Below are 27,519 nucleotides of genomic sequence, written 5' to 3'. Positions count from 1 at the left end.
CCACAGTCTGGCCAAATTAAAAGATAAACATTTTTTCAGTATATACATCGTGTTACTTATTCATCAAGGGATTATGCTTTTAATGAACTTCAAAATACAGCTAATTAGTACGGTGGCCCTGAGAGGCCAAACGGACTGCAGCTTAAGAAAACACCAGAAAAACGCTGCAAAAGCACACAAAACACAACGGAAATAGGAAAAAACAGATTTCCAAAAGCGCAAGGGAAGTGTTTCTGGGGAGACAATAACCCGACGGACCAGTTGCAGGAACCAAAATATGCTACGAATTGCGCTGGGAGACACTTAAAAGAATTGGAGGATCGATCGGTTTTATGAGGAAAGAAAAGATGAAAGGTAAGTGTGTTAGCCTACCTATTAGCCTTAAAATCCGTCATCAGTATTATATGAATCATGATAAAACACGCCTACCATGTTTTGGTTCCTGCAACTGGTCCGTGCTTTTGGAAATCTGTTTTTTCCTATTTCCGTTGTGTTTTGTTTGCTTTTCCAGCGTTTTTCTTATTGCTGGTGTTTTCTTAAGTTGCAGTCCGTTTGGCCTCTCAGGGCCACCGTAAATTAGTGTATTTATTGATTACATCTTGGGATTGAGATGATTTTTAACTCTTCTGGAACAAAGTACAACAGGTGACTCCAGTTTATTTTCATCTAGTCGCAAACTACCAATCCAACAAATTCTTCCCCTTATCCAATGTTATATTAATCCATTACTGAAGTTTTGCATTAAATCCTCAACAGCAGTACTTGTACCTGAATATTTTCAAAGGAATGTTTTGGATTTTTGGTTTGTTTGTTTTTTGTTTTATTTATTAGTTTGATTTGTCATTCAAGTTTAAAAAAGATTCAAGGGATGAACCAGTTTTGTGTCTACATAATTAAAAATAGCAAAAATGATCAAAAACGCATAATTTGTTCCTAGCTCTTGAGTTGAATCGGCAGGTTTTATGGAGTCATGAATCCTAATTTGAGTTTTTTTTATTCAAATCGTTTTTAGTATGTATGGAGACGGTCAGGAGAGCAATACGTTACTAAGTGTCTACAACCCTCTCTAAACACTTTTCCACACTGTTACTATTACTCGACTCCACTCTGTTTTTAGGGTTTTCTTTTACACCTGTACCCAGGTACTTTTGTTTTGTTCCTGGTGGACCAGGGTTCCAAGCGAGCTGATTAGAGCTGAAAATGTGATGTCAGCAGGCTGCATGGCACTGATTTGTCAAAGAGTGAATCACTGAATCACTCATGGGAGCGACTCCTTCATGAAACATGAATTTGTATTTTTGTTTCTTGTGTTGGTGTTATCAGTTAGGATTTAGTTGAGTGTTATTCTAGTTTAGTTTCTATGTCCCCTTGTGTGTCAGCTGTTTCCCCATGTGTTTCCACTTCCCCTGATCAACTCCTGTGTATATTTAGTCTCTGTCTTTCATTCAGTCAGGTCGTCTGTGTATTTTCCCTCCACATCATGTCCTAGTAGTCACCATAGTCGCTATAGTTGTTTCACAGTTTTTCATAGTTACCTCAGTCTTGTCACAGATTTCTTAGTTTTTTAGTTTTCCCAGTTAGTTTTCAGTTAGCATTGCCCCTGTTTGCCTTTGCCTTGTTTTTGTCTCCTTCAGTGTCTGTATTTGGGTCAGTTTCCTTAAACACAAAGGCTGCTGAGCTGTGACCAAAAATGACTGAAACCAAGTCAAGTTGAGTTGAGCCGAGTAGGTGCTAGTGAAAAGACGCAAAAAAACAAAACACGGTGGAGGCTATCACTTTAAAGCACTTTAAAATACCCAGCACAGAACCAAAGTGCTGTACAGAAAATAAGTTAAAAACAATAGAATAACAGAAAACAGCAAAAATAAATAAATAAAACACATAATACATAAAAAATAAAAACAGCCCTATGAGGTCCGGTAATGGCGGCTGGCTGAAAGGACGTGCCCACTTCTGCTCCGCTATCTTTCTGTAAAATCCTGAATAATACTCGTTTGTTAGACATTGAACGACACCTAGGACAGCTGTGATGCCTCTCTCGCAAAGGAAACCCGGGAAAAACATTGGTAGACCGACTCAATCGAAATTATCTGACTTCACTTCTAAGTTGAACTCTGAGGCTAGCTGTGAAGCTAGCGTTAGCCGTGAAGATAGCGAGACTAATATTAACGCTAGCCAGGCGGTGGAGGAGGGAAATGATGAGCCGACTGAGAGAGAAAAGACGGCCGAAGGCTCAGACGTAATACTGGCGGCTATTGCAAGCTTGAAATCCGATTTTTCCTCCAAACTTGATGGTATTTTGTCAGCAATAGAGACCGTGAGGAAGGATGTTAATGAGTGTGCCAAGCGGGTCAACGAGGCGGAGGCCCGGATATCTGCAGCAGAAGATAGCATTACCACCTTGGAAGCAAAGGTACGGACTCTTGAAAATAACAACAAAAACCTCGAGGACAAAGTGCTGGATCTGGAGACCAGATCGCGACGATCTAACTTGAGACTTGTTAACCTGCCCGAGGACGCAGAAGGAGAAGACGCGTGCGCTTTCTTGGAAAACTGGCTACCGGAGGCTCTGAACTTGGCGCCGCTACGAACCACTCTGACGCTGGAGAGAGCGCATCGGGTCGGCCAGAAGAATATGTCAAATACCGCTGCACCAAGGACTATGATCATGAAGTTTCTAAATTACAAGGATAAAATGACCGTGATAAGAGCTGCCAGGGCAAAGGGACAGATTCTTTTCAAGAATCGCCCGGTGAGATTTTATGAGGACCTAGCGACCGGAGTGCACAAAAAACAGAAAGAGTTTGACGCCGTGAGACAACAGCTTCGCTCCATGGGTATCCGGTACGGCATGATTCCTCCTGCGCGACTGATAGTGACACACAACGGACAGTCCCGCATCTTTAACCTGCCAGGTGAAGCGGAGAACTTTGTGAAGGCTCTGAGGTCAGAAAGTGGACCGGGGTGAGATGATGTAATCATGGTCATACTACAGTGTGTTGGCATGGAGGGGTGATTACTGAGCTTTAAGTTTAAAAAGAAGTGAGAGGGAGAGAGAGAAAGGCCAGTTTGTTATATTTATTTGTTTATTGGTCCAGAGGCTCACAGCCACTATTAGTACCCTGATTTTCTTATCGTATTCAACAACGAGTTTTTTGTTTGCATAGCGGGGTGGGGTAAGGGAAAAGTGTTCAGGCACAGTCGGTTGATCCTCACTTTTGGGTGGAACAACCTTTAGCTGTTAGACAGGTGCCAATATGTATAGGGGGAGGGAAAGGGGTGCCCAAGTTCAAGTTAAAGGGGCATATTCAGTATTCATTGTTATGGATGTAGTTTTTGACATTCAGGTATTATTTGTTTCTCTGTCCTTTAATATTTCAAATGTGTTGGGAAGCTCATTCAGTGTTATATGTTATGTCTGGTGGGATAAGAATTAAAATTTCTTCTTGGAACTGCAGAGGACTACAAAAACTGGAGAAGGTAAAACAAGTAATGTCTGGGCTGAACTCTATGCACTCTGATATCATGCTGCTACAGGAAACGCACCTGTTGTCTAGTCAAGAGGCGAAGATTAGGAGGAGGTGGCAAGGCAGTATATATTCTGCGCCCTTCACTTCTCAGGCAAGAGGTGTTATGATCTTGATCCACAAATCTATACCATTTCAGGTGACAAGGGTTATTAAAGACAAGGCTGGGAGATATGTTATTTTACAGGGCACACTTATTACGGAAAAAATAATCCTGATAAATATCTATGCTCCAAACACTGACGACCCAAAGTTTTTTCATAATCTTTTTCTTACAGTATCATGTCTGTCTGGTAGCCTTATTATAGCAGGGGATTTTAATTGTACGTTGAACCCAGAATTGGATAGGAGCTCAGGTATTGATCTCTCTCATCCTAAAAGTAGGCAAACTATTCAACATTTTATGAAAGAACTTGATCTGAGGGATATTTGGAGGGATATGAACCCTAAGGTCTTAAAATACTCCTGCTATTCACATACACATAAATCATACTCGCGTATTGATTACTTTTTAGTTTCTGCCAATTTGAGTTATAAAATAAAGGACTGTCACTATGATAATATTTTAATATCTGACCATTCGCCAAACTCGTTAATATATGAAGATTTGCGACTGAAGAGAGATCCCCCTAGGTGGAGATTTAAACAAAAGTGGCTCCTAGACTCAGAATTTATATCTTTCATAGATAACCAAATAAACATTTTTTTTGATACTAATAGGGATGAAACATCACCCTGCTCAAGATGGGAAGCTTTTAAGGCCTACATAAGGGGTCAGATTATTAGCTTCACAAGTTATAGAGCAAAGCAAACTTATCAGAAAACGAAAAAGTTGGAGGCAGAGATTGAGATGCTTGAGGGAGAATATTTTCAAAGTTTTTGTCCAAGAGTCCATCAAAAGCTTCTGTTACTAAGAACACAGTATAATGAACTTTCTGCTTCTAAGGCAGCCTCACATCTTTTGCGTCTTAAACAGACATTCTATGATCAAGGGGAAAAGCCCGGGAAATTATTAGCCTGGCGCCTCCGTCAATTACAGAATGAGAAAAACATTGCCTCAGTTGAAAACAGTGATGGACAGGTTATTGTTGACCCTCTAGGAATTAATGAAACTTTTAAGGTTTTTTTTGAAAAATTATATAACTCAGACATAACACACATGGGACAAGAGCAAGATCTCTTCTTAGATACCCTTCAGTTGCCCAGCATTTCAGGACTAATGAGCGCAGATCTTGATACACCTATAACAAAGGAGGAGATATCTATAGCAATAGACCATTTGAAAACAGGTAAAGCCCCAGGCCCAGATGGGCTGCCGACAGAAATTTATAGGGTATTTAAAACTAAACTGCTGTCCCCTCTTTTTGACATGTTTTCGGATTCATTTGAAAAGGGAATCCTTCCGGTCTCATTAAGAGGAGCCCTGATAACTTTATTGCCCAAACCTGGTAAACCGTGCAATAAATGTGGTAACCTAAGACCAATAAGTCTTCTTAATGTGGATCTAAAGATACTTTGCAAAATTTTGGCTCGAAGACTGGAGAGATTTTTACCTGATCTAATTACCTGTGATCAGAATGGGTTTATTGCGGGTAGACAGGGATTTCATAATGTGAGAAGAGTGTTGGATATTCTTCATAGTCAGGAGGGAAAACCGGACACTGCTCTACTATCATTAGATGCCGAAAAGGCCTTTGATAGAGTTGAGTGGCCCTATTTATTTGAAATATTAAAAAGATTTGGCTGTGGGGATAATTTCTGTCGGTGGATTAGACTTTTATATAATGAGCCATATGCTGAAATACTGACAAATGGAATTATATCTAAACCGTTTGAAATTAAACGGGGCTGTAGGCAAGGGTGCCCTTTGTCCCCTTTATTGTTTATTTTAGCAATCGAACCGTTTGCCATTGCGGTGCGGTCCCATAAGAGCATAACTGGTCTATCAGTAAACCAACAGGAACACAGAATTGCTTTATTTGCAGATGATGTTATTCTTTTCTTGGAAAAGCTGAAGGAGTCTATCCCAGCCTTGTTGGATCTACTACACATATTTGGACGGATATCAGGATATAAAGTGAACAAAGAAAAATCTTCATTAATGATACTTAACTCAGAAGAGAGAGAGGGTGCTGGAAATTCTTTCCAATTCAAAATGGTAGACTGTTTTACCTATCTGGGGATTAAGATAGTGCCATGTTTGAGAGACATTGTTGGAGCTAACTACACCCCTATGGTAGACTCAATCACCTCATCCCTAGATAGATGGAAGCCCTTGCCCTTGTCACTTATAGCGAGAATTAATGTTCTTAAATTAAACATAATGCCCAAACATTTGTACCTGTTCCAGAACATCCCATTGTCACCCCCTGCTAACTTATTTTCACACCTGAAGACAATTTTTGTACGTTTTTTGTGGAATGATAGACGACCAAGGCTCCGTTTATCACTCTTGTACTTGCCGTATGAAAGAGGAGGCCTCAAATGTCCCAATCCACTTTGGTACTATTGGGCAGCCCAATTGAGGACTATGATGTATTATTTTACAGATAAATCCCCCCCGCCTTGGACAAATATGGAAAACAGTTCAGTACCTCTTCCCCTTCCCCAGTACCTATACTCAGCAAAAGTCAAAATGTTGAAAAAAAAGACAAAAAATCCTATAGTCAGAAATATGATTATGATCTGGTATCAGGTTAAAAAATACCTGGGTGAACCCACCTCTTTCGCACGCTTTAGCCCAATATGGGGTAATCAATTTTTCCCTCCAGGCAGAGCAGACCCTGGTTTTAGGAAGTGGGCTGACAAAGGCTTAAAGACAATAGGGGATCTCGTGGGATCAGAGGGTGAGATTTTGATGTCATTTGAGGAGTTGATTTCCGAGTATGATATCCCATGCAAACATCGATTTAAATATCTACAAGTGAGAAACTTTATTAGATCATCTCAAAATCAGTGTTTGTCAATCCCTCCGTTTTCCACTTTGGAAACAGAAATGAAAAGAGATTGCTTTGGAAAGGGAATAATCTCCAAATTATATAATATGTTAGTAGAGGGTTCCCCTGAATCTTCCTTAGGAAAACTTAATGCCTGGAGGGAAGATTTACAGGAGGACTTATCCTCCGAAGACTGGGAGGAGGCATGTGCTGAAGCACAAACACAAACTACCAATACTCGTCTCAAAGTATTGCAATATAATTGGCTAATGAGGACGTATGTGACTCCAGAAAAGCTTAATAAGTATAATGGTGATATCCCAGACTTGTGTTTCAGGTGTGGAGAGGAGAAAGGGACGTTTTTCCACTGTGTCTGGGAATGCAATAAAGTACAACGGTTTTGGAAAGAGATTAAACAAGCTCTGGATATTATATTGGGTACACAACTAGCTCTTGACCCTAAACTTTTTATTTTAGGGTTATATCCTGATGGACATCTTATGTCTAGAAAGGTAATTACCGCCCTGGACTTATGTCTACTGCTGGCAAAAAGAGTCATAGCACTCTCATGGAGGAAGACCAGTAAACCAAAATACATTAACTGGATTAAGGAATTGTCCACAACTTTACCTATGGAAAAAATTACTTACATTATCAAGGGGAAACTACCACTTTTTCAAAACATCTGGGGTCCCTTTATGCAATATATGGGAAATATGGATCTTGGCAGTATGGTGGATGGGGCAGATGGGGTGTAAATGTTGGTGGTCCTCTGCAGTTTCCTAAATTAATCTCTTTTATACTTGATCTTTAATGCTGTGTGAATTGTACATTTGAGTTTGTAACTTTGAACCATGCACAATAGTGTAACCGAGTTGATGTTGAGCAACCCTTGGAAATAGAGAAGCTTTTATATATATGTGTATGTGTGTATATATATATATATATATATATATATATATATATATATATATATATATATATTTATTTAGTTGTTGTTGTTGTTGTTGTTGTTGTTGTTGTTATTTTTTTTTTTTTTTTTTTTTTGGGGGGGGGGGGTTGTGTTTTCCTTTTCCTTTGTTTGACTAAGTTATTATTTACAGGTGATATAGTTTGTACTTCCACTTAACTGTTGCTCTCTAACATCTTATAAGTGTCTGATTTGCAAGGGAGGGCGATTGACTGTTATACAATAATTTAGCTGCCCTGGATGTTTCCTTTGCTGTGGAAGTACTCCAATTTCTGTTGGAAAAAAAAAACAGCCCTATATTAAAAAACAACATAAAACAGCATAGAATCAACTAAAAGCAACTAAAATAAAAATAAAAATAAAACCAAGATCTCACGTGGTGTCAAAGGCCGTGGTGTAAAGAGTGATTTAAAAACCTGTAGGGAAGAAGCCTGTCTAATCTCTGAAGGGAGATTGTTCCACAGTTTTGGAGCTGCTACAGCAACAGCACGATCTCTACGTTTACGCTCAGTCCTGGGTACAGGACTTCAACAGCTTCCTAAGCTATTGTTTTCTGACAAAACCATTTTCCACATTACGATTTGATTGTTTCCAAATCAGGTGAATATTTCTGAGTAGTATAAATCATTTGTATCTATTTTCCTGCACATCGCCTGTTGCCCGCTACAAATAGCTTTATTTTGCCAGCATCTCTTGAGGTCAAAGGAAGAGATGCGATGATTGAAGGCTGAAGAGAGGCAGAGAGAAGAAAAGGTGCTAATATCACTGTCAGTCAAAGCGAGGGCAGCATGGAGAGAGAATGAGACAGAGCGAGAGCACATCGCAATGCTGACTGCAAGGAAACAACACTCGACATACACAATCAGCTCATTAGCAGCAACGGAGCAAAACATCAAGACCATGAATTCAGACGAGGACACGTCTAAGAAATTGAGAAGCGTGGCAGTAAACCCATTATAACGCTTTTATATATTTATTTGTACAAAATACAGTAAAATGCAATATTTCTGGATGGTGGTGCCACAAAACTCCGTCCATACATCAAACCAGAGCCAACTCCTTTGTCTTTAACTGTCTAAATACTTATTCACCAAATGATAATGTGGTAATTAGTTGATACAAAAGGTCGTGTCAGGATTTTGTCCTTTAAAAAGACTTGATGTCTTAATGCTTGAGTATGTCTAATGAACACTGTGGTCGATGTCTGTCAACCAGGGTCGTAATTATGTTCGCCTGTCACTTCCTGACACAGGCTGTAGCTTAGCAACCTGGCACAGAGACAGAGCTAAAGTTGGATCTCATTTAAATATCCCTCAGAAAATTAAAAAAGAGGAGGACAGTCAGGTGTTCAGTGCGATATTTATGGCGAAGCTGCATTTTTGCAAACGTGAAGCCATCAGGACGGCTCCAGATGACCCTGAGCGCCTCCCACGCGTCCCTCACAGGACATCAAACTTTCTCCAGACGTCACGCCACTCATATGAATGTGGGCAGGTTGCATAATTACTGCGTGCCTCTAATAAAACAAAACACATGCTTTGGCCGCTCCGCCCACTGAACTCCCACCGTTCTTATATAAATAGAACAGTTTCTTCATGTGCTTTAATTGTTTTTTTAAAGGTGCAAAGAGACGGCACGTACTGTAGCTGATGTGTTCAGGTTCATGCGCTCTGTGCCTGTTATAGAGTTTTAATAAGCTTTTGCAATATAGAATAATTTTCCTGCAGCATATGTAATGTTTAAGTGAGTTTTTATTTAGCAGTGTAAGCAAGTAGCTGCTTCCACTGAGAGCTACTTTTACCTGAGTGTACTTCAAATGAGTTCTGATGTGTTGCTATTTCACCCTTTTGCTCAGTGCCTCTCCATCAGAATGACATTGCTGGGTCTCCACCGGTCTAACCACTTCATAGGCAGGCTGAGCCTTGAGACGGAGAAGTCTCATTCTAAGTGTGGATGCATTAATAGAGAAACAGAATACAACACTTTTCCAGCTGCAGAGTGAACAGGGCACACCAACACTCTTCTCGGTGCAAGCACAGTTTCCTTCCAAAGCTTAGGACTAAATGCGATGCAGGTGCAAATGCTAAGTCTTTAAATGGTTTGCATAATTCATTGTGGCCTGTTTTGCTAAGCTCTTCCCTTCTAAATCATTGAGATAAATTCCAAAAAATTATGTAAATATTAGAGATATAAAGTGTGATTGCAATCCAGTGGTGGATCTAGAAAATCTTACATGGGAGGCCAAATGAGGGACAAGAGGTCTAGCCAGGGTGGCACAAATCTCTTCAGTTAAGTGTGTGGAAATCTCCTATATGTAAAGTGAATCGACAAAATACTTATAATTATTTAATGTATCATCCCGTCTAAGAAAACAAAGAATATAAGAAGCTTTTGGACAAACAAGCAGTTGGTTTTTACAAATATTTTAAGGACAAAAAAGTTGGCAGCAGTGGGGCAGTTGGCCCCCACTTGCCCACCTTTAAATTTGTCCCTGGACTGGATTGATTGGAGCAGCTGACAGCCCATTTTAAGGCGTGCTAGGAGACTCATTAACCAGTAAGTCTTAGTCACACACAGACTGCCTTCATTCATATCATTTGTGATATAATGACTGTTGTTTGTTGGCTGGATTTAGAAAGATATTTCCACTCACAGTAGAGTTTAGAGTTCACAGGAACTCTAGACGTTGCAAAATGAAACTGAAGAGTTGCATTTTGCAACGTCTAGCATTAAGTAGGATGTGTATTATGTCACCTGTCTAACACAATAAAGAGTACATGTAAGGGCAATAAACAAAGTGCAGTATTCACTCTTTTGCCTGCATTTCCGGGTATTTAAGCTGCTAATCTGCTTTTTTCATCACTTCCATTCTGTTGTTCTCACTCTAGTCCAATCATCTTAGGAGCTTGGAAAGAAAAGCAACTGGACATCTTCAAGTTTCTTGAAAACATTCTCATCCTCGAAGATCTTTCAGCTCTAAGACCAAATGGCCCACCGGGCAGCTTTGGAAAATATGAAGGACTTTATTTTTATACATTTTGGGGCTTTTCCTGCTGATAAAGACCTCCCCCACAGCCATTCATGCTACACCAAATTAGTTAAGTAATGAATAAACAGTTACATGACAGAAAGGTTAATGTTCTTGCCACGTTCCTGGGTCTGTTGACCCAGTATTTTAAGTTTAAGTTTATTTAGATGTTTATGTTTAAGTTTAAGTTCTTCAGTTTAGCTAAGTTCATTTGTTTATTAGATTCCCTTTGTGTTTTCTACTCCTGTATTTAAGTTTCCCTCACCCTCTAAGTGTTTCATGTCGCGTGTCTTATGTTGTCAAGTTCGCGTTGTCGTGTCTGCTTTCCATTCTGTTTCCTGGGGTCCGTTCTTCGTACCTCGCTAAGTAAGTTAGCTGGATTTGATTGTTGACGATTTCGCGTGATCTTGGATCATTCGGTTCTCCGAAGCTCCTGGCTTCTGTCAGTCTGCCCCAGGGCAGCTGTGGCTACAACTGTAGCTGCCTCCACCAGTGTGTGAATGTGAGAGTGAATGAATAGTGGCATTGTAAAGCGCTTTGGGTGCCTTGAAAAGCGCTATATAAATCCAATCCATTATTATTATTATTATTATTATTATTATTATTATTATTATTATTAAATTACTTACGAGTTTAATTTGTCAGCAACTTTCTGCCAGCCCTCTCTCCTTGCTTTTGCAGCCTTTGCAGTGTTCCCTTGCGTTTTAATTAAACTCTGAAACTCCTGAAATCCCTCAATCAAGAGTTCTTGCTCTGCTGCCGAAAAATACCGAGCGCGCTCCTTCGACATTTTCGCCGACCAATCAAAGGGTTGCCGATCAATGTTTCTACTATCGATGCGTAGCCCCTGTTAAGCCACCCAGTGATCTCACATTACTTCATCCAGCTGTACTAATCGTCAACAACAGGTGTGTTCGGAGAACCGGAATAGCGAGCTCAAAGTTGGCGCGATGATTTGATCTTGGATGTAGTAAGCGAGGTACGAAGAACGGACCCCTGTTTTATTGTGAAAGTCCTTGTCTTATGTGCAGTGTGTCTAATTTTGCTTTCCCTTGTCTTGTTAGGTCTGATTTGTCCCAGCTGTGTTCCCACCTGTTCCCCATCCCCTCGTTATCCTCCTGTGTGTATTCAGTTTGTTTTCTTATTCGGTCTTTGTCAGGTTGTCTGTTGTCCTTTGTGCCATGTTTCCATGCATCTTTGTATCCACGTCAGGTTTCATGTTTTGGTTTTTTATGTTTATCTGTAGTTTCCCCAGTTTAGGTTATTGTTTAGCGTCACCTCTGCCTTTTGTTTTGTAAAGTTTTTACCAGCCTTAATAAACGTCTCGCTTTCTGTTAACATTCAAGTTTTGTTCTGCGTGTCTGCATTTTGGGCCACTTCACCACTCCATACACTCTGCCTCTGCCAGACTGACAGTGTTTTCAGCGTCTACTTAGAAATTCCTTTGAACCAAATACGTCATGTTGAATAAGTACGGCACAGCCTGGGCAGTGAACTGCCAGAACGTTTTCTATAATTTTACTAATTTATCATATAGAAAAAACTGAGATGTGCAGTTAAAACTTATTTATCTTGTATTAAGACATCTCAGGGACTAATTGTGCAGTTAAACATCATAAAATGACATAAAGCGGAATTTTACACGTCCACGATCTAAAATAAATCCATGCTGTACACTCTCTATACTCTGTACAGGATTTGAAAGATCCTGACTGCTCTCTAGGCTCAAATTTCAAAACCAGTGGATGATGTCATAGGTTTCCATGTCCATCTTTATACTGCGGTGCACAAACGGGTACATGATTACCTCAAAACCTTCATAATAACCAAATTTGCTGTTGGAAGAATCACTTAATTCTAGAAGGAACGGACCTAGTGAAAGGGATTTATGAGAGTTGTTTTATGTTTGGTCAACTTTTTGAGCAGTTTGACGTTCATCACAAAAAAACTGAGAAATCGTCTTTTTATTTCACTGTCAAGTTATTTTAGCGTTAGCAGTGATCCCAAAAGGTTTCATTACTTTTCTTTTTTTACCTCTTTACTCGCAATAATGGCGTTCTCCCCAGCATCATCTGGCCTTTATATAAGCGATAACAAGCAAATGGTGGCGTGCCAAAAATCTAGGCTTTAGCAACAGTAGAGCCCGACACAGCTGCCATCCAGTCTCAGCCTTGCTGTTGTCCTACTCTGAGATTAATTTGCAATGCACCTATACATTTAAACAGCAAAGTTTCCCGGCACGGTTTCCACTGTGAGAGAACGGAGACGTGCCTGTGCTCCTTCACGACGTGGTAGCATATGGTGTCCTCTGTAACTCCATCTGTTTCTTTGTGCCTCCTGTGCTCCAAGTGTGCCAGGGTGCGAGCCGAGGCAGAGGTACAGTTTCAGTGCCGTTTGTTTGGTTGTCAATTAGTAACGCACAAACTGCCAAGGCGAATTTCATGAAACTTGTTAGAGAAGGTGGACCCACGGAAATTTGGTCCTGATCCAGATGGCTTTAAAACTGTGAGATGGGTTGCTGGCCATGAAGGATGTGTATTCTAAAACCCTTCTAGACACGAGTAAATGCTATTAGCTCTCTAATTAAGTCACAATCTCAAGAAAACTTACACACGTTTCCAGTAATGTGCTTTTCAATCCACAGAAGGAGCTAATTAGATGGCAATCACTGCAAAAGTAAGCCTAATATCTCCAGATTATGGGATGATTAAGACAAGAAATGATAGGATAATGTGGGAATGTAGGCATTAGCTACCTTGAGCTGTTTCTAAGGAGGAATGAGTTAGATGTTTTGGCTCTCTTGCCACTTACTGCTTGTCTGACAAGAATTCAATCACACCGTCAGCTGTGTTTCTTCATCACATCACCACTAACAAAAAAACGCCCCAGAATTTTAGAGATTGTTATTCCTAATTCAGTCCCATTGAATCTCCGTGCTCTCCCCACAGCAAGCAGAGTGGAAAAGGGAAACGTCTCTTGGTAACCATCCGCTGTAAGGGTGATGATAATCCTCCAGAATGTCTTTGAGATATTTCCGGTGACAGTGGCCACTCTAACATTTCTGTGTCTTTACCATGTAGTCGTTTGGCAATTTGCAACCGCATCCTTCCAGACTCATAAATGTAAAGAAGACTGTGAAAGAAAGTAATAAACAGCTGTCATTACTATTGCATGTCTAGCATATATGTAATTAGGAGAATCAAAAAGGAACACATAGCAGAAAATGTCAAGCTGACCTTATCGGATGAAAGGCTCCATATTGTGTTCTTCCCTCTCTGTGTAAACTTTCAGACAGACTGCATGTTGATCTCAGAGTTTTCTTTTATTATCCGGCGTTTGTTTCTCTATAAATAGTCCATGGTTACAGTGCCTCAGGGTAACGAATGCTGTCTGTACTGTTGTTTGACCCATTTACAAAGCAAATAAAACTCACACACAACCAGGTGGTCTTTGTATCTTAATTTCCACAACAAGCTTGGTGTCAGAGAAGTGGGATTCGATGGCTGACGGGATCTGTGGTCTGAGATGGTAAAACACGAAGAGAGCCAACCTCTTGGACCCCAAACCACCTACACTGGGATATCCAGCTAATGCACCACGTTGATGCACAAATGGTTAGAGTTCTAACTTAAAAAAACAAAAAAGGCAAAAAAGAGAGAAAAACAGAAAGAAAACAGGAATATGATTCTTTCCCTGTGCTCACATCCATGAGCAGGGGCACCAGCCTAAGCAGGGAAGCCCAGACCTTCCTCTCCCTAGCCACCTTCTCCAGCTTGTCCTGGGGACAACAAGGCGTTCCCAAGCCAGCCGAGAGATATAATCTCTCCAGCATGTCCTGGTTCTGCCCCAGGGCCTCCTCCCAGTGTGTCCCAGGGATCCCAGGGGCTAAATTGTCCAGGGATTCTGCCTCCTAGTAGGGTCTCCCATGGCATATTGGTCCTGGGTGGGGGACCAGAGAGAGCGATTCAGAAGACCCCTATGAGTAGAACATCAAGGAAACGGTTCACCCTGCCCAGGATAGGGTGACCGAGGCCCCACCCTGGAGCCAGGCCAAAGTAGGGTGCCCGAGGGCGAGCGTCTGGTGGCTGAGCCTTAGTCCATGGGCCCGACTGGTCAGGCCCAACACTCACAAGAGGCGCCGTATTGCATTGTGTGCCAGGCGGTGGCGTAGAGTGAGGCCCTGGCGGACCGATCCCCAGCTCCAAAGTGGTGGATTTCATGTCTCCAAATGTGGTGAAGGAAAAGCATGAAGAAGGATCCATGAGTGTTATGCATGTTTAGGGAAAACATTTTGGCTTCCCGCAAGAAGGAACATTAAGACGGCTAATGCAGCTGGAATAAAAGAGATAAGAGTGCAGAGAGATGAGTTTGTTGAAATAGAAAATCACCTGAGAGCATTAAGTGGAAGTGTGGAAGCACGAATGCAGAGACAGACAGAGAGCTCAAGAAAAAAAAGCAGTGATGAGGATGAAACGGATAAATCTTCTCAGAGATACTTTGACACACTGAGGCTGTGAGGAGGGATGCAGAGTGGATCACGACCTCCCCCCGCCACCATGCAGCAGAGATGAACAGCACACGCCAGAAAACTCTGGTGACTCATTTCTGACCACAGCACGTTTACCACTGGAGGCTTTACATCATCAAGCCCACTCATCAGAAACCACAGCCATCCACACCCAGCAGCGATGTGCAGACCCTCCATCTGCCCCTCAAATGCCTAATAGAGCCACAGATTAAGGAGGCCACGATTCATTTGTCACACCCAAGCGATGCGACGGATGCAAACCAAGCAGCAAGTTAATATCCCATCATATGTATGTCCAGTGTTAACTGTGTTTGGCGCTTTAATGCTTTCTTTGTTGAGTTGTACTACCTTATAGGTTCACGCCAGTGAGGTTGATTGATCGTTCTCTGTCAGCCCAGTTGGTTCCACCCGTGTCCTCAACTCCACCTGCTTGGATTCCACCTTTTTTTGACTTTCAGAGTAAAATGAATGTTTTGTCTTTTCGTTTTATTTCATCCCTATTTAATTCTCTTCACTGAGCATCTATTGTCTGTTAATGATTAAATCTTAATATAAACAAACCTTTGATTTCACATATAAACATGAAATTTCCCCTTGTGGGATTAATAAAGGTATCTTACTTACTTACTTATTTCAGTTGCATTTTACTTTGTATTTTCAGAGTGTAGGTCTTCAGTAAATGTGATGTACTTGTGTGAGCATGGAATGGAAAATGTTCAGACTCCTCTCTGTGTCACGCTGACCTTGTTGAATAAAAGGCAGAAGATGTTTTTATTTAGGTCTAAGAATTAGTCATGAGATCGTTTAAGCCTATCTTTTTTTCTTCCTTTATTTCTCCCTCTAATTATTTTCTACTGTTGTTTTAACTTTTTATGTAACCGTAACAGATCAACAAGTGTCAAACTGTCTTGTCTTCACCTTTGACTTTAAATACTAATAGCTCCTTCTTCAGGGTCTGCCTCTAATTGCTTCATACTTTTTGAATTTAGCACCTGGAAAAAGAACCGACGTTTTCTCTGACTGCACTGATTCTTATTTGTAACAAATAATGGGTTCTTGGAATAAGTAGAGGACACAATGGGAAAACTTGATGGGCTTATAAATAGACCTCAGCGATACCAAAACATCGTCTCAGTGATCAAATTCAAGTCTCAGCTCTGTGTATTTGATCTCCTGCTATTCTCGTGTTTCTGTCTCAGAAGAGACTGAACAATTTCTCATGAGGAGCTTGGTCGGGTAGAGGAAACTCAGGATTCTGAAATCTCCATATACGTAGAGGATTTGTGGTGAGACAAAGACCGTTGCGAGCAGCACATTTGTCCTCTGGGAAGTGCTTTTTGTTTGTTAGCAGCCTAGCATCGACAGTTGCTTAAGATATCATTTTCAATTGTTGTTTGATGGTAGATACCAATAACAGCTTGAGCTGATTCAATTTTGCTGAAAATCGGGTCGAGGTCAAAGTCACACCAAATGGGAAAATCAGTAAAAACTTTATATTACCCACAACTTTTTATGGGTCGTCGTCAAACTTCGCAGCGATAAATTAGACCTTAAGCTGGCCAAGCATTCGACCTTTACCTTCATTGTTAGCAAAAAAAAAGTAATATATTTTATATGAAAGGGCATGGGAAAGCTGTAGAAAACACTCTTTAGATTTTCAACACTCTACGACGTCACAATGACGCCATAACAGGCTGACGTCAGCGTAAAAACGCCATAAAAGTGAAGTCTTTGCACTTTGAGGGGAGTTGCGCTCGTTTTGTGGAAGAGTGGGGGTTCATTATTGATACAAATTTTAAACTCTGTTCTATGAGACGATGTATTTTTGAGTGTACTATCCAACAAATTTCTTCTTATAAGTGTAAATGAAGAAAATCCTGTTATCCAACCACTGACAGAAAAATAAATATTTACGATACAGATCGTGTCCTTAATTAAATAACACAGATATCGTCCACTTTCCACATTTGGCGCCCACCTTAAAAATTATCACTATTTATAATACTGTCGAAATCTTGAGTCATCCCTCGTTTGTATGTAACAAGCTTGAAAGTCAGTATTTGAAGCTCATGACCACTTTTATTCTTCAACACAGCCTCTTTTGCGCAGCTTTCTTGTCATTTCTTACGCAGTCTTCAGGAAAGCTTCTCGACGAACATTCAAAGCTCTTCTTTGGATGTTGACTCCCTTTTGTTTTGTTCTCTGTTGAGATGATCCCACTCTGCTTCAGTAGTGTTGAGGTCCGGGCTCTGGGGAGGCCAATCCATAACTCATAGTGTTGCACTGTGCGTTTGTCTCTTTCCTGGTGTGCTTTTACTGCATTGATTGTTTGCATCATTGTGATGCTGAAAATGTTTTACAGCTATAGACGCTCAGTGCTTTCTCATTAAACCAAAACTGTCCAATTTGGATTCATCACTCCATAAAAGCGATTTCCATTCCACTTCTTGTGTAATTTTTTTTTGTACCTCAAACCTGTTTACCTTCTTTAAAAACTGCTTCTTGAGAGATAATATCAGCACACATGTATCATTGTAACTGATATGTGTGTACAGATGCACACCTATTCTTTGAACCTAGTTGTGTGTTGCTAGGCTGCACTGAGACTGAGCCGAAGCTGTATTTAGCACACTATCCTCACATGTGCTCTACTGCACATGTGCAGTGTCAAGATTTTACTCAGGAAAAAAGGTTCAAGTTTACAGGTTTACTGAAGTAGAGCTAACTATGACTCTTCCACACACTACTGGCAGGAAAAGGTGAATTGTCACAGTTTGACTTTGATATTTACATTTTTTTCTGTTTCCTGAAATACTTATCACGCTTGGTGTCAATCATTTCCAACCTTTTTCTTATTTTATCAGGTCTTCCTGAAACACAATCAGTGATGAATAAGATATTCCACATCGTCAAGGACAAACTTTGATTGATTGCATCAGGAAATGAATCGAATATATGAACGATCCCTTTGAGACTGTCATTTTCAAAATGCCCAAACACCCTGATGAGAAAGACTAATTTGTACTTTCATCAATTGGCAGAGTAAAAAAAATCAATGTAGTGAAAGGAGGACAAATCTGAAAAAGTAAAATAAAACTCAATTATAAACCATGAAGTGACCGAGCAGATGTTGTGAACGCTGCTCTGAAGACAACAGTACATACAGTGTGTCCTTTCAGCAGGCTCAGATTGGCTGTGCAGTCAACATTTGTGTAATCTTCCCAGTGCGACTTTTATGAGCTGTGAGCTGGCCCAGTGTTTCTTACTGTAATTAGAATCCAGTAACGACACAGGTGGCATGGAGAGCAATCATCGCCATGCGTTTTTTTTCTGCTTTCTTACAGTTGAGTCTGCTGTCTTCTAAAATACTGCTCTAAATTAGCATTGACCTTTTCCATAATGTTACCACATTGTTTCCAAAAAGTCAGGACCCTGTGTGCGTAAAACATAAAGATGCAATGTATTAATTGTTTAAATTCTCTATTTTTATGTACCAGCCCGGGTACTCATTATTAAAATGTGTAATGTTAGAAAACTGAATGTTGCACAACTGCTGCAGTTAATTGATAACATGACCGTGTGCGAAGGTGACACCCCAGAAAGTCTCAATAAATTCACTTTGTATAGAAATGATTAGAATTTGTGTTGCGTTAAATATACCTCACAGTGGAACATAGGCTGCCATCCACATGGTGTCTCTAACAGTGAAGGCCTTTAGTATTTCAGCAAGACAATACCACAACATTCTGCACTTATTACAGCAGCATGGCTCTGTAGAAAAGCCCAGACCGGTCACCCACTGGAAATATTACATGCATGAAACGTGAAATACGACAAAAACGGCCCTCAAACTCGGTGCTACATTTACTTAAAGTAGGAATCTTACATCACAGATACTCTTTGAGCAAAACAATAACAATGCTCACCTGTAAACGTGTGTTTCTTAGAGTCAGGGCCTTTATATCAATTCACTGAGTCAGTTTGAACCTTAAATATCTCTCAAGGCCGACTTCAAACAAAACATCTAGTGATTAATGCTTGAGTACTTTCCAGTGTTACTCAGATGCTGAATTCATTTACTTCATGGTGAATTGCACTTTCATGTTCATAGAGGTCTCTAGCGCTGCATTATAGCGCCTCCTGGTGGCTGACTCTGGCTGATCCGACTGAGACAAACTGTGTTAGTACCACTTGATGTCAATAAGGAGAAATAGTCACAGTATTAATCAGATTAAGTTCTAAATGACTTGATTTCTGTTCCGTTGTGTTCCTTCAAATTAACGAGGTGTTTAATAAAGGTGTTCATAGTTTTCATCATACATTTCTGTGGAACCACGAAACAGAGGAAGTAGTGTAGAGGGGGGAAAAAATGGCCAGTGAACAACATTGGTGGCAGCTGGTCTGGATGAAGCTGCTGACTGACTGAAATTTTCCCACACAAACATCTCGAGGGTTTACAGAAACTATCCAGCGAGCAGCAGAGAAGATGTCTTGCTGATTTCAGAGGTCAGAGAATGGCAGACTGCTTCGAGCTGATAGGAAAGACCACACGGGGGTCACGCCTATCAGGACACTGGGAAACGTTGCCTGGTGGTAGGGTCTGCATGTTGCATGAACAACATGACAGCATGGATCCATCCGGGCTTGTAGCAAAAGTTCAGGCTGCTGCTGGTAGTGTAACAAATGTGTGGGATATTTTCTTGGCACACTTTAGTCCCCGTAGTTTTAACTCTGCCAACCCGAATACTCGTGTCCATTCCTTTATGACGACAGTGTAGTCATCTTCTGACAGCTGCTTCCAGCAGGAGAACGCAGCATGTTAAAAAGCTCAAATCATCTCGAGGGGGCAAAAGAAGCTTCAAAAAGGAAGTAGGGAGGTGTACCTAATAAAGTGACCGTCAAGTGCACATATAACGCTATCGTCCATCTTCACGTGAAACTCAAACGAGTGCTCTACAGACTTGATTTTGAATATTTTATTCCACAGTTGAATGAAGATGGGAGCAGCATACTTACAGCATCAATGCACAACGTTTACTCGTGTTCACACCTACACACAGGTCACACTGCATTCAAACTAAACACGACAAATTACACATTCAGATTTGACTGACTTTGATCGCGTGAGTCACAAACCAACGTGATCGGATTTTCGTTAGGATGAATTTTATGATTGAAATCTCGTGCATATAAAGAAAACGACAACAAATAAGCAGCGGAATTAACCACATCCACAAATCGAGCACGAGGGCACGTACAGACGAGCAGAAACAAAAACGTCTAAATTAACAGTGAACATCTCGACACACATCTTGGTCACCTCCAGTGGACTCGTATGGCTTGGTCACAGTGAATATCGAGGTAAAAATGTATGTACATCTTCAAATAGTCCCATTATTATAAAGTTCTGTCAGCGTCCATCACTGGCACAAAATGCTTTAAAAAAACCGTCCCACATCAAAAGAAATCTAACCTTTACGTTACGATTATATCATTTTTGGTCTCTTTAATTATACTTGCAAAAGAATAATTTTGTTGTACTACATTTTACAAGTGCTGTAGAAAAAACTGCCGTACAAAAACAAGGAAGCCTCATAAGTAGACTTGACACAACAAAATAAACATTTTGTTAAATTTACAAATTAAATCTTCTGATTTCCTGAATCAGTTACATTTCTTATGTCAGAATTATGAATCTTAAAAGAAGCTAATTTATTTGAGAGCCCGATTTTTTTTATTCCATATTGAAATGTTATTTTTTAACCTCGACAAGGATCAATGCTTGAAGGGGGAAAAAAACTGTTTGGGGTAAAAACAACATGCGAGTACAGTATATTAAACATTCTTCATTATGATTTAAATCTACACCAGCGCTCTTACAATACTGAGATCTCCCACTGTTATTATTACCAACATTTTTTGTTAATATCAATTTCATTCAGTCATCAAATGATTCACAGTTGACTGGCAGGATTTACCTATGAGTGTTTTGAGTGTCATTGAAAAGTACTTTTTTTTTTTTTTTGCCAGTCAAATACAAACTGGAGATACTGATTCTGTCTGTAGGGAGAATAAAACCCTACAAATTCAGAACAAAGCCGTGTGGTTAGTGTATAAAAATGATATGACCGTGTCGGTCTGATACTGAGATGTAACAGAGGCTTTGCTTTGATTTTTAAGATGTTCTGGTCCCCTGTAACACAGGAGAAAATCCTGAAATGATTACTTTAGTCTTTTCCTCACCACATAAACCTCTGCGTTGCTGTGCTGTCCGGCCAGTGGAAGGTCTTGGTGATGAAGATGTAGATGGTGGCAACGTTCACGGCCGTGTACAGGAGGAACTCCCCGATGAGTCTGGGAAGGGAGGGAAGGGGCATGTGCAGGCGATACATCAGGTATGGAACGATGAAGTACCTGAACTCCAGGAGCTTCTGCGGGACTGTGGTGGCCACGAGGCAAGCCAGGAAAGCCAAACTCCAAAAGAGAGAGCGCGATTTAAAGGAGTCCAGAAAATTCCACCCGGCGAAGATGTACGGAGGGATGAGGAGGAAACGCACCAGTTCGTGCCTCTGGAAAAGTTTCTTCCACACATAAAAGGGGAAATGGCGGTTATCAGCCAGGAGGTACTTGTGGACAAAGGTGAATTTCCACACCAGGAGCAAAGAGATGCCGGTGACCAGGAGGAAAAACAAAGGCTGCTTTTTGAGAGCCTGCAGGAAGCGGAGGACGCGGTGGTAACACAGCGAGACGGGGAGAGAGAAGAAGAGGGAGAAGGAGAAGAAGTAGAAGAGCTGGGGGAAGTTGAGGCAGGCCTCGTGGCTCGTCCTGTCGCCAACCACGATCCCATCATTGAGCGCCACAAACACCAGGAAGCCAACGCCGACCAGCGCGTAAGGCCAGGCCACCAGCAGCACCGCCTTCACGTGATTGGGTGAGGTGAGGAACTCCAGAGTGAAAAGCAGGATTCTCTTAGCTCCGCTGAATGACAGCGGGATCTGGGACGGTGCAGACTTCTCGTCCCTCTTTTTTGTATGCTCCACCCTCCAGGCGTCATCCATTTTCCCTGCCACCAGAGTGGCTGCACAGAACGCCACCCAGATGATGTTCGTCTGACGGAAGAGCACGGAGCAGACGCCCAGCAGCGCAGAGGCCTTGTGGCAGCCGTACAGGGTCATGAGGTAGGTGAAGAGGATGAAGAAAGTAGATCCAGCGTCGGTGTAGTAGAGGAAGTTAAAAAAGTAGAGCACAGGGAAGGTGGACAGAGACAGCGCTGACAGGACTCGGCGTGAGGTTGTCCGCATCTAGAAGAGAAGTTAATGTGACATCAGAAAAAAAAAAAATTAAGTCACTTGTGGTCTTGTCTTCGTGTCCTGGACTTACCTTCTCCCTGAGGTGCAGCTTGCAGAGGAGCAGATAGATCAGGTAAAGGTTGCCACAGTTGAAGAGCAGGTTGATGAAGCGCAGCATGGCCGTGGAGCACACCACCTCGCCTGTCAGTTCGGTGAGCCACACCACAGGCTTGATGACTCCCACTGAGACGAGGTAAAGGCCTGGGAGAGTGGTGATCATCGGGTCCCACTGCATGAATTAAAAACATGTTAACACGGCACAAGGTGTAAAGTTCACTTAACATGTGGAGTGAGCGGATAATGGCTCTTGAGTGGGGAGTTGGGGGGCTTCCGCTGTGAAGGGCCACACCAATAAGCTGAGCTGAGCTTCACGGTGCTCAATATTAATTGTATCCCTTTATAATCTTATTGTTGTGGCCCTCCACAGGGATATTTCATAGCACTGTCAGTTCTCTTGGCTAGTCTGTGATACAAGTATTTAAAAAAAAAACAAACCTGTGTTTGCATCAGCACTCACTTTATTATTACAGCCAGGCATCGAACAACCAACTTTTGGATTAGTAGACGACCTGCTCTGGCTCCTGAGCCACAAGACAAAAGCCTTTTTTTAGAATCTTCATCTATATGTTATCTTAAAATTACAGCCCAAATGATATAGCAGTCTGTTGATACATATGAATGTCGTCCAATGGAGTATGTGACGACACAAATTTACAAATAAAGTCATTTAAATTTCATCCACCATGGGTATAATGTTTTCTCCTGTTCCAGTGGCACCTCAGCCATCATTTAGAAGGCCCAGCAGGGCCTGCATTTCCCGAGGACACTCAGGAAGAATCATCTCAGTTAAATGCTCCTCCTGCTGTGCTTCTACAGAGCCACCGCTGAGAGCATAGTTCATTACACTGTGGTACATGGGGTTCATAGCAGCAGATAAAAAGGCCCTCCAGAGAATCACCAACACTGTTGTTCTCTTCCTTCCCTCACAGACATTGCGAACAGCCCCAAATCATCATCAAAGACTGCTCTCATCCAAGTCACCATCTGTTTGAACTGCTGGCTCCGGGTAGGTGTTACCAATCCTTAAAATCCAAAACTCCCAGATTCACTACGGGCACTAACGTCCCCCTCACCAAACAAAGACAGCTCATAACAGTTTATAAAACACACTTAAACGTGTCACTTTATCTTGAACTTGATAAAACGTCATGCATTAATATGCGTACGATGTGTTATAGGAGAACTACTTTTATGCTTGTATCCAATTATTTATCTATTTAGCCCTAGACAAGGAAAGAGGCTCCAGTAGATTGCAGGCATAACATGAGTCTGGTTGTAGGAAAAGACAACCCCCTGTCAGACAGTCCTAGAGACTGATTGCCAACTCTCTTGCAACCACTGACTGCTAGGAGGAAAGTGTATTCCCTGATGACAACCACTTAGCCAATGAAAATGTGAATTTCATTCCTTTAGTGGTTGCTGGAAGGCACAAGGTTCTTTGGGCTGCCAAGGCGGTCGTTTACTGGTCTCTTGTCCTACGTGCCTGGAGCCTCGCAGGCATCTGCTTGGACCCAGGCATCATGTTACTCTGCTGCATGTGAACCAGACAGGGCTGTGATGAATAATAACCACCCCAATCTTTTCTCTGCAAGGCTTTAACACTTTTTAGAAAACTCTCACTCTCTCATGGATCCCTGACTAAAACACCATCGTTTAGCCTAGTTTCCTCTAACACACACTGCTTTCACTGTCAGTCAGATGCCATGCATCATGTCACATGAGGATGAACATGCAACATGTCTTTACAGATAGCCATTAGTAATGCAAGGTTTACAGAGCTTCATACAGATCTGAGCAGTTAAGCTTCACTTCACCACAAAGTCCCTTGCTCTTTTTAAAGCTGGCCCACGTGACATCAATAAATATAACCCATCCAGACAGGCATACCATACTGATACAGCCCTATATGCCCAGTGTGGAGATTAACCCTAATCGAAAGCCCCGCTGCTCTTAGCTAACCTTAATCCGCCTGATAATGGCGGGCTCACCCTCATCACTCACACTTTACCTCGTTGAATTTTCCCTGGCAGTATTTCTGAGCTTGGGGGACGTGGAAGATCTCGTCCATATAGGGCTCCCTTTGCTCGCGGGTCACTCTGGAGAACAGCAGGCAGGATATTAAGAAGTTGGTGCTGCACAGAGCAGTGAACATGTAGCCTTCAAATTTCTCCATGTTTGACGACGAAACACGGTGTAAAACTGAGAAAAGTTCAGACCAGAGCTAGCTGTTAGACTTTAGAGTATCTCGCATAACTACTAGACTCCAGAATTTAAACCGCGGGAAAACGTTAATTTAGAGGAAACTGTCTGAAACATGTCCACCGTTGCTAAACGGAAGAATTTTTGTGATTTTTGACAGCTGGCGGTCCGATTCAGAAATAGGCTCGGTACAGAAACTCGTGTAAAACCATAGGTTCCGGTACTATGCTAAATACTTTAGCGTTGGATTATCTGTCGAGTAATATCTGCCTTACACATATGTATGATTTATTTTGGATGATTATGTTATTGACTGCCGTTTTACTACCTTGTGATATCCTTTTTTTCCTCCTAGGAGGAGATTTCCTCTGACGCGGTGTCACCGTGTTATGGTTCCCCCCGCCGTGTAGAGACTTCACGTGAAGCACCGTGGTCCGTGTGCCGTTTATAGAATTTTATCCAACCTTTTGTGTGTGTGTGTTTTGAGAATGCATCTAACACAAAAGCTGGAGCTTTTCCCCGACCACAGAGTGACCCAGATGCTCTTCAAAGAAGTCAAAAATGCTGCAGAGCTGAAAAAAAGCGCCATGGAAGGGAAAATAAACGGTGCCTTGATCAACCCTACGATGGTGAGCCTTTTCCGTCTGTTTTAGCAATGCTTTTTTTCAAAATACGCCTGTGTTTTATTGTATAAAACACATACTAATAAAACCGTTAAGTACTCGTGTCTTTCACTGAAAAATAAAAATTGAGAATTACCTGGAGTCTTGCTGTTTACTTACGTTGACCCTGTGCTTCCATTTCCAGCTGGTGGATCCTTTTCAAGTGCTGGTAGCTGCCAATAAAGCCGTTCACTTAGAGAAAATAGAAAAAATGAAGACAAGAACTCTTTACTCGGAGATCATCTTCAATCTGTCCCCTACAAATAATGTAAGTGAGAAGAAGAAGATGTTTCTGTGATCCATGTTCCGATTTTTGAAAAAAATATGTTACTCTTAACGTAGTTTTAGATATGTAAGCTATCTGTATGCTTCCACTAATATAGATCTCAGAGGCCTTTAAAAGATTTGGGATCTCAGATGGTGATGACTCCGTTCTGATCGTTATGGTTGACAGCAAAGATGAGTCCCAGGTCGTGTCAGACATTGCAGCCAGGGTGGAGGGCCGGCAGGTTCCAGTGGAAGAGATTTCTTCACTGTCAGACCACGCAAAGATCAAAAAGGTCGCTGCTTTTAATTAATCTGCATTCCACACTTGTATCTTGTTATGTTACAGGGGTGACAGGCTGCACAGTTGTTTCTCCTAATGTTGCTTTATTCCCAAAACATTCTCAGATGTGGATTATATCCAGTCCCAGACTAAATGAAAAATTCAGGGAAGATCTGACAAAAGAAAAAAAAAACTGGGCCTAAAATCATGTTATAACCCACAGAGTACATAATCAATTGCAGTTTCCTCACTACCGCTTTAACACTTTGCTTGATGAATTTAAAGAATATTTTAATTTATTTTTTCCCTCCATTACAGCTGTACAAAGTCACTCCCCAGGAGGAGAAATGTGGGAGTCTGCTTGATGCGGTCGTATGCAGAATGGCCACCAAGGATGTTATGTAGGTTCGGCGGGATATACTAGGTGCGATTAGAAACTTCTGTGACTTTTATGACTTCACCCTTAAAGAAATGAAAGACTACGCTTTGAGCTCCACTTCAACACACTGTCCTTGTGCAGGACTGGACTACTTCCAGCACCGCTGCTATTTTTAGATCACTCCTTGAACGTCTCATTCTGTCCACTGGAGCAATTCAAACGTTAACTTCTGTGTCAGGCTGAAACAGCTTTGACTCGGAGGGTCATCAAAGGTTATGAGAGCGGCTTGTCCACCTACAGCCCACAGACCAAACAGCACACAATCCAAAAGCAACGCATCAGGATCTAGACGATTTTTTTCCCCAGCATTCATGCGTTGTGCACCAAGGTCAGACTTATTCAAGGATCTAATATCCTGAGGCATTCAAGGGACGGCATTTAGTAGAAATGACGTAAATCTGTACACTGTAAATCGAAAACACCAAAGGTTGGGATTTTTTGTAGCTCACCACTGGTTACATACAGCCAGATACGACTCTGTTCTCTAAAATGAAGCCAAATGTAACAGATTCATGCAGTGTTGCACCAGAGACCACCTTCGAGGGGGGACTGTTTTTGTTTTTGCAGAGTTGCAGAACTTTATGATCACACCTTGTAAGACCAGGATATACCTAATAATATCTGAGAAAATGTGTTTTTTTTTCTCTTCACAGCAGTTTAACAATAGATCCGTTGTCAATAGATCTATGTCTGTTTTTAATACTAGCCCAGCACACTCTTAAGTTTAAACCAACAAAAATTGTCAGTCTTGATCTGTGTACACTGGGCTCAGTCAAAATAAATCTTATTTTTCTTAAACCTTTGAGTGAACTCATCTTTGTTTATTCTTTTTTATCTCTTCTTTGCCACGGCCATGTCGTAGGACGTAGGGAGAAATCTTTGCGTTTCTTATTATTTAGCATCATCCTATTTCTTGTTTTATTTTACCTTTGAACTTTTTCATTCACTGTGTTTTTTGGTTCCATGCACTGAAGGTTAGTTTTCTGATGATTTTTCAGCGATGTAAAGCTGCTCTCTTGCAAGCAGAGCTGAATTATGAATCCAAATTGCTTTGAGGTGGATGTGAGCCAGACCTCTGAATAATTAAAAAAAAAAAAAAAGGCTCAAATGCCCCGAAGCACTATCATGAAGGCACTTCAGTCGAGCCAAATTTCAGCCAATGGCTGTCAGCCTGGGGAGGCATGAATAATAAATCTGCTGTTTGTTTTAAAAAGTTTGGAGTTAGGTTTGACAAAATTGCACTTTTTACGTCTGTTGATGATAATAATAGAAAT

The 27,519-nt window shown here is 41.3% G+C and overlaps 2 protein-coding genes across 3 annotated transcripts; one reads left to right on the top strand and one right to left on the bottom strand.

Annotated features, from left to right (window-relative positions):
• Positions 1 to 211: 211 nt before the first annotated feature.
• Positions 212 to 27,043, top strand: tprkb (Tp53rk binding protein). 2 transcript variants are annotated; one of them, XM_026147063.2, is made up of 6 exons: positions 286 to 354; positions 23,328 to 23,404; positions 24,953 to 25,226; positions 25,405 to 25,527; positions 25,643 to 25,819; positions 26,125 to 27,043. In XM_026147063.2, exons 3-6 carry the CDS (start codon positions 25,086 to 25,088, stop codon positions 26,209 to 26,211), a joined length of 528 nt encoding a protein of 175 aa, XP_026002848.1. In that variant the 5' UTR covers positions 286 to 354; positions 23,328 to 23,404; positions 24,953 to 25,085; the 3' UTR covers positions 26,212 to 27,043. The 2 variants fall into 2 exon arrangements, with proteins under 2 accessions (XP_080148096.1, XP_026002848.1); XM_080291970.1 differs by lacking the exon at positions 23,328 to 23,404 and having other exon boundaries at positions 212 to 354.
• Positions 19,951 to 24,865, bottom strand: alg10 (ALG10 alpha-1,2-mannosyltransferase). The gene is made up of 3 exons (XM_026147060.2): positions 24,407 to 24,865; positions 22,370 to 22,567; positions 19,951 to 22,290 (listed from the first exon to the last, which is right to left on the bottom strand). Exons 1-3 carry the CDS (start codon positions 24,569 to 24,571, stop codon positions 21,229 to 21,231), a joined length of 1,425 nt encoding a protein of 474 aa, XP_026002845.1. The 5' UTR covers positions 24,572 to 24,865; the 3' UTR covers positions 19,951 to 21,228.
• Positions 27,044 to 27,519: the final 476 nt, after the last annotated feature.

This window comes from Astatotilapia calliptera, chromosome 17 (genome assembly GCF_964374335.1).
Source record: "Astatotilapia calliptera chromosome 17, fAstCal68.1, whole genome shotgun sequence".
In the NCBI taxonomy this organism is placed as follows: Eukaryota; Metazoa; Chordata; class Actinopteri; order Cichliformes; family Cichlidae; genus Astatotilapia; species Astatotilapia calliptera.
This window is presented reverse-complemented; position numbering and strand designations above follow the sequence as displayed.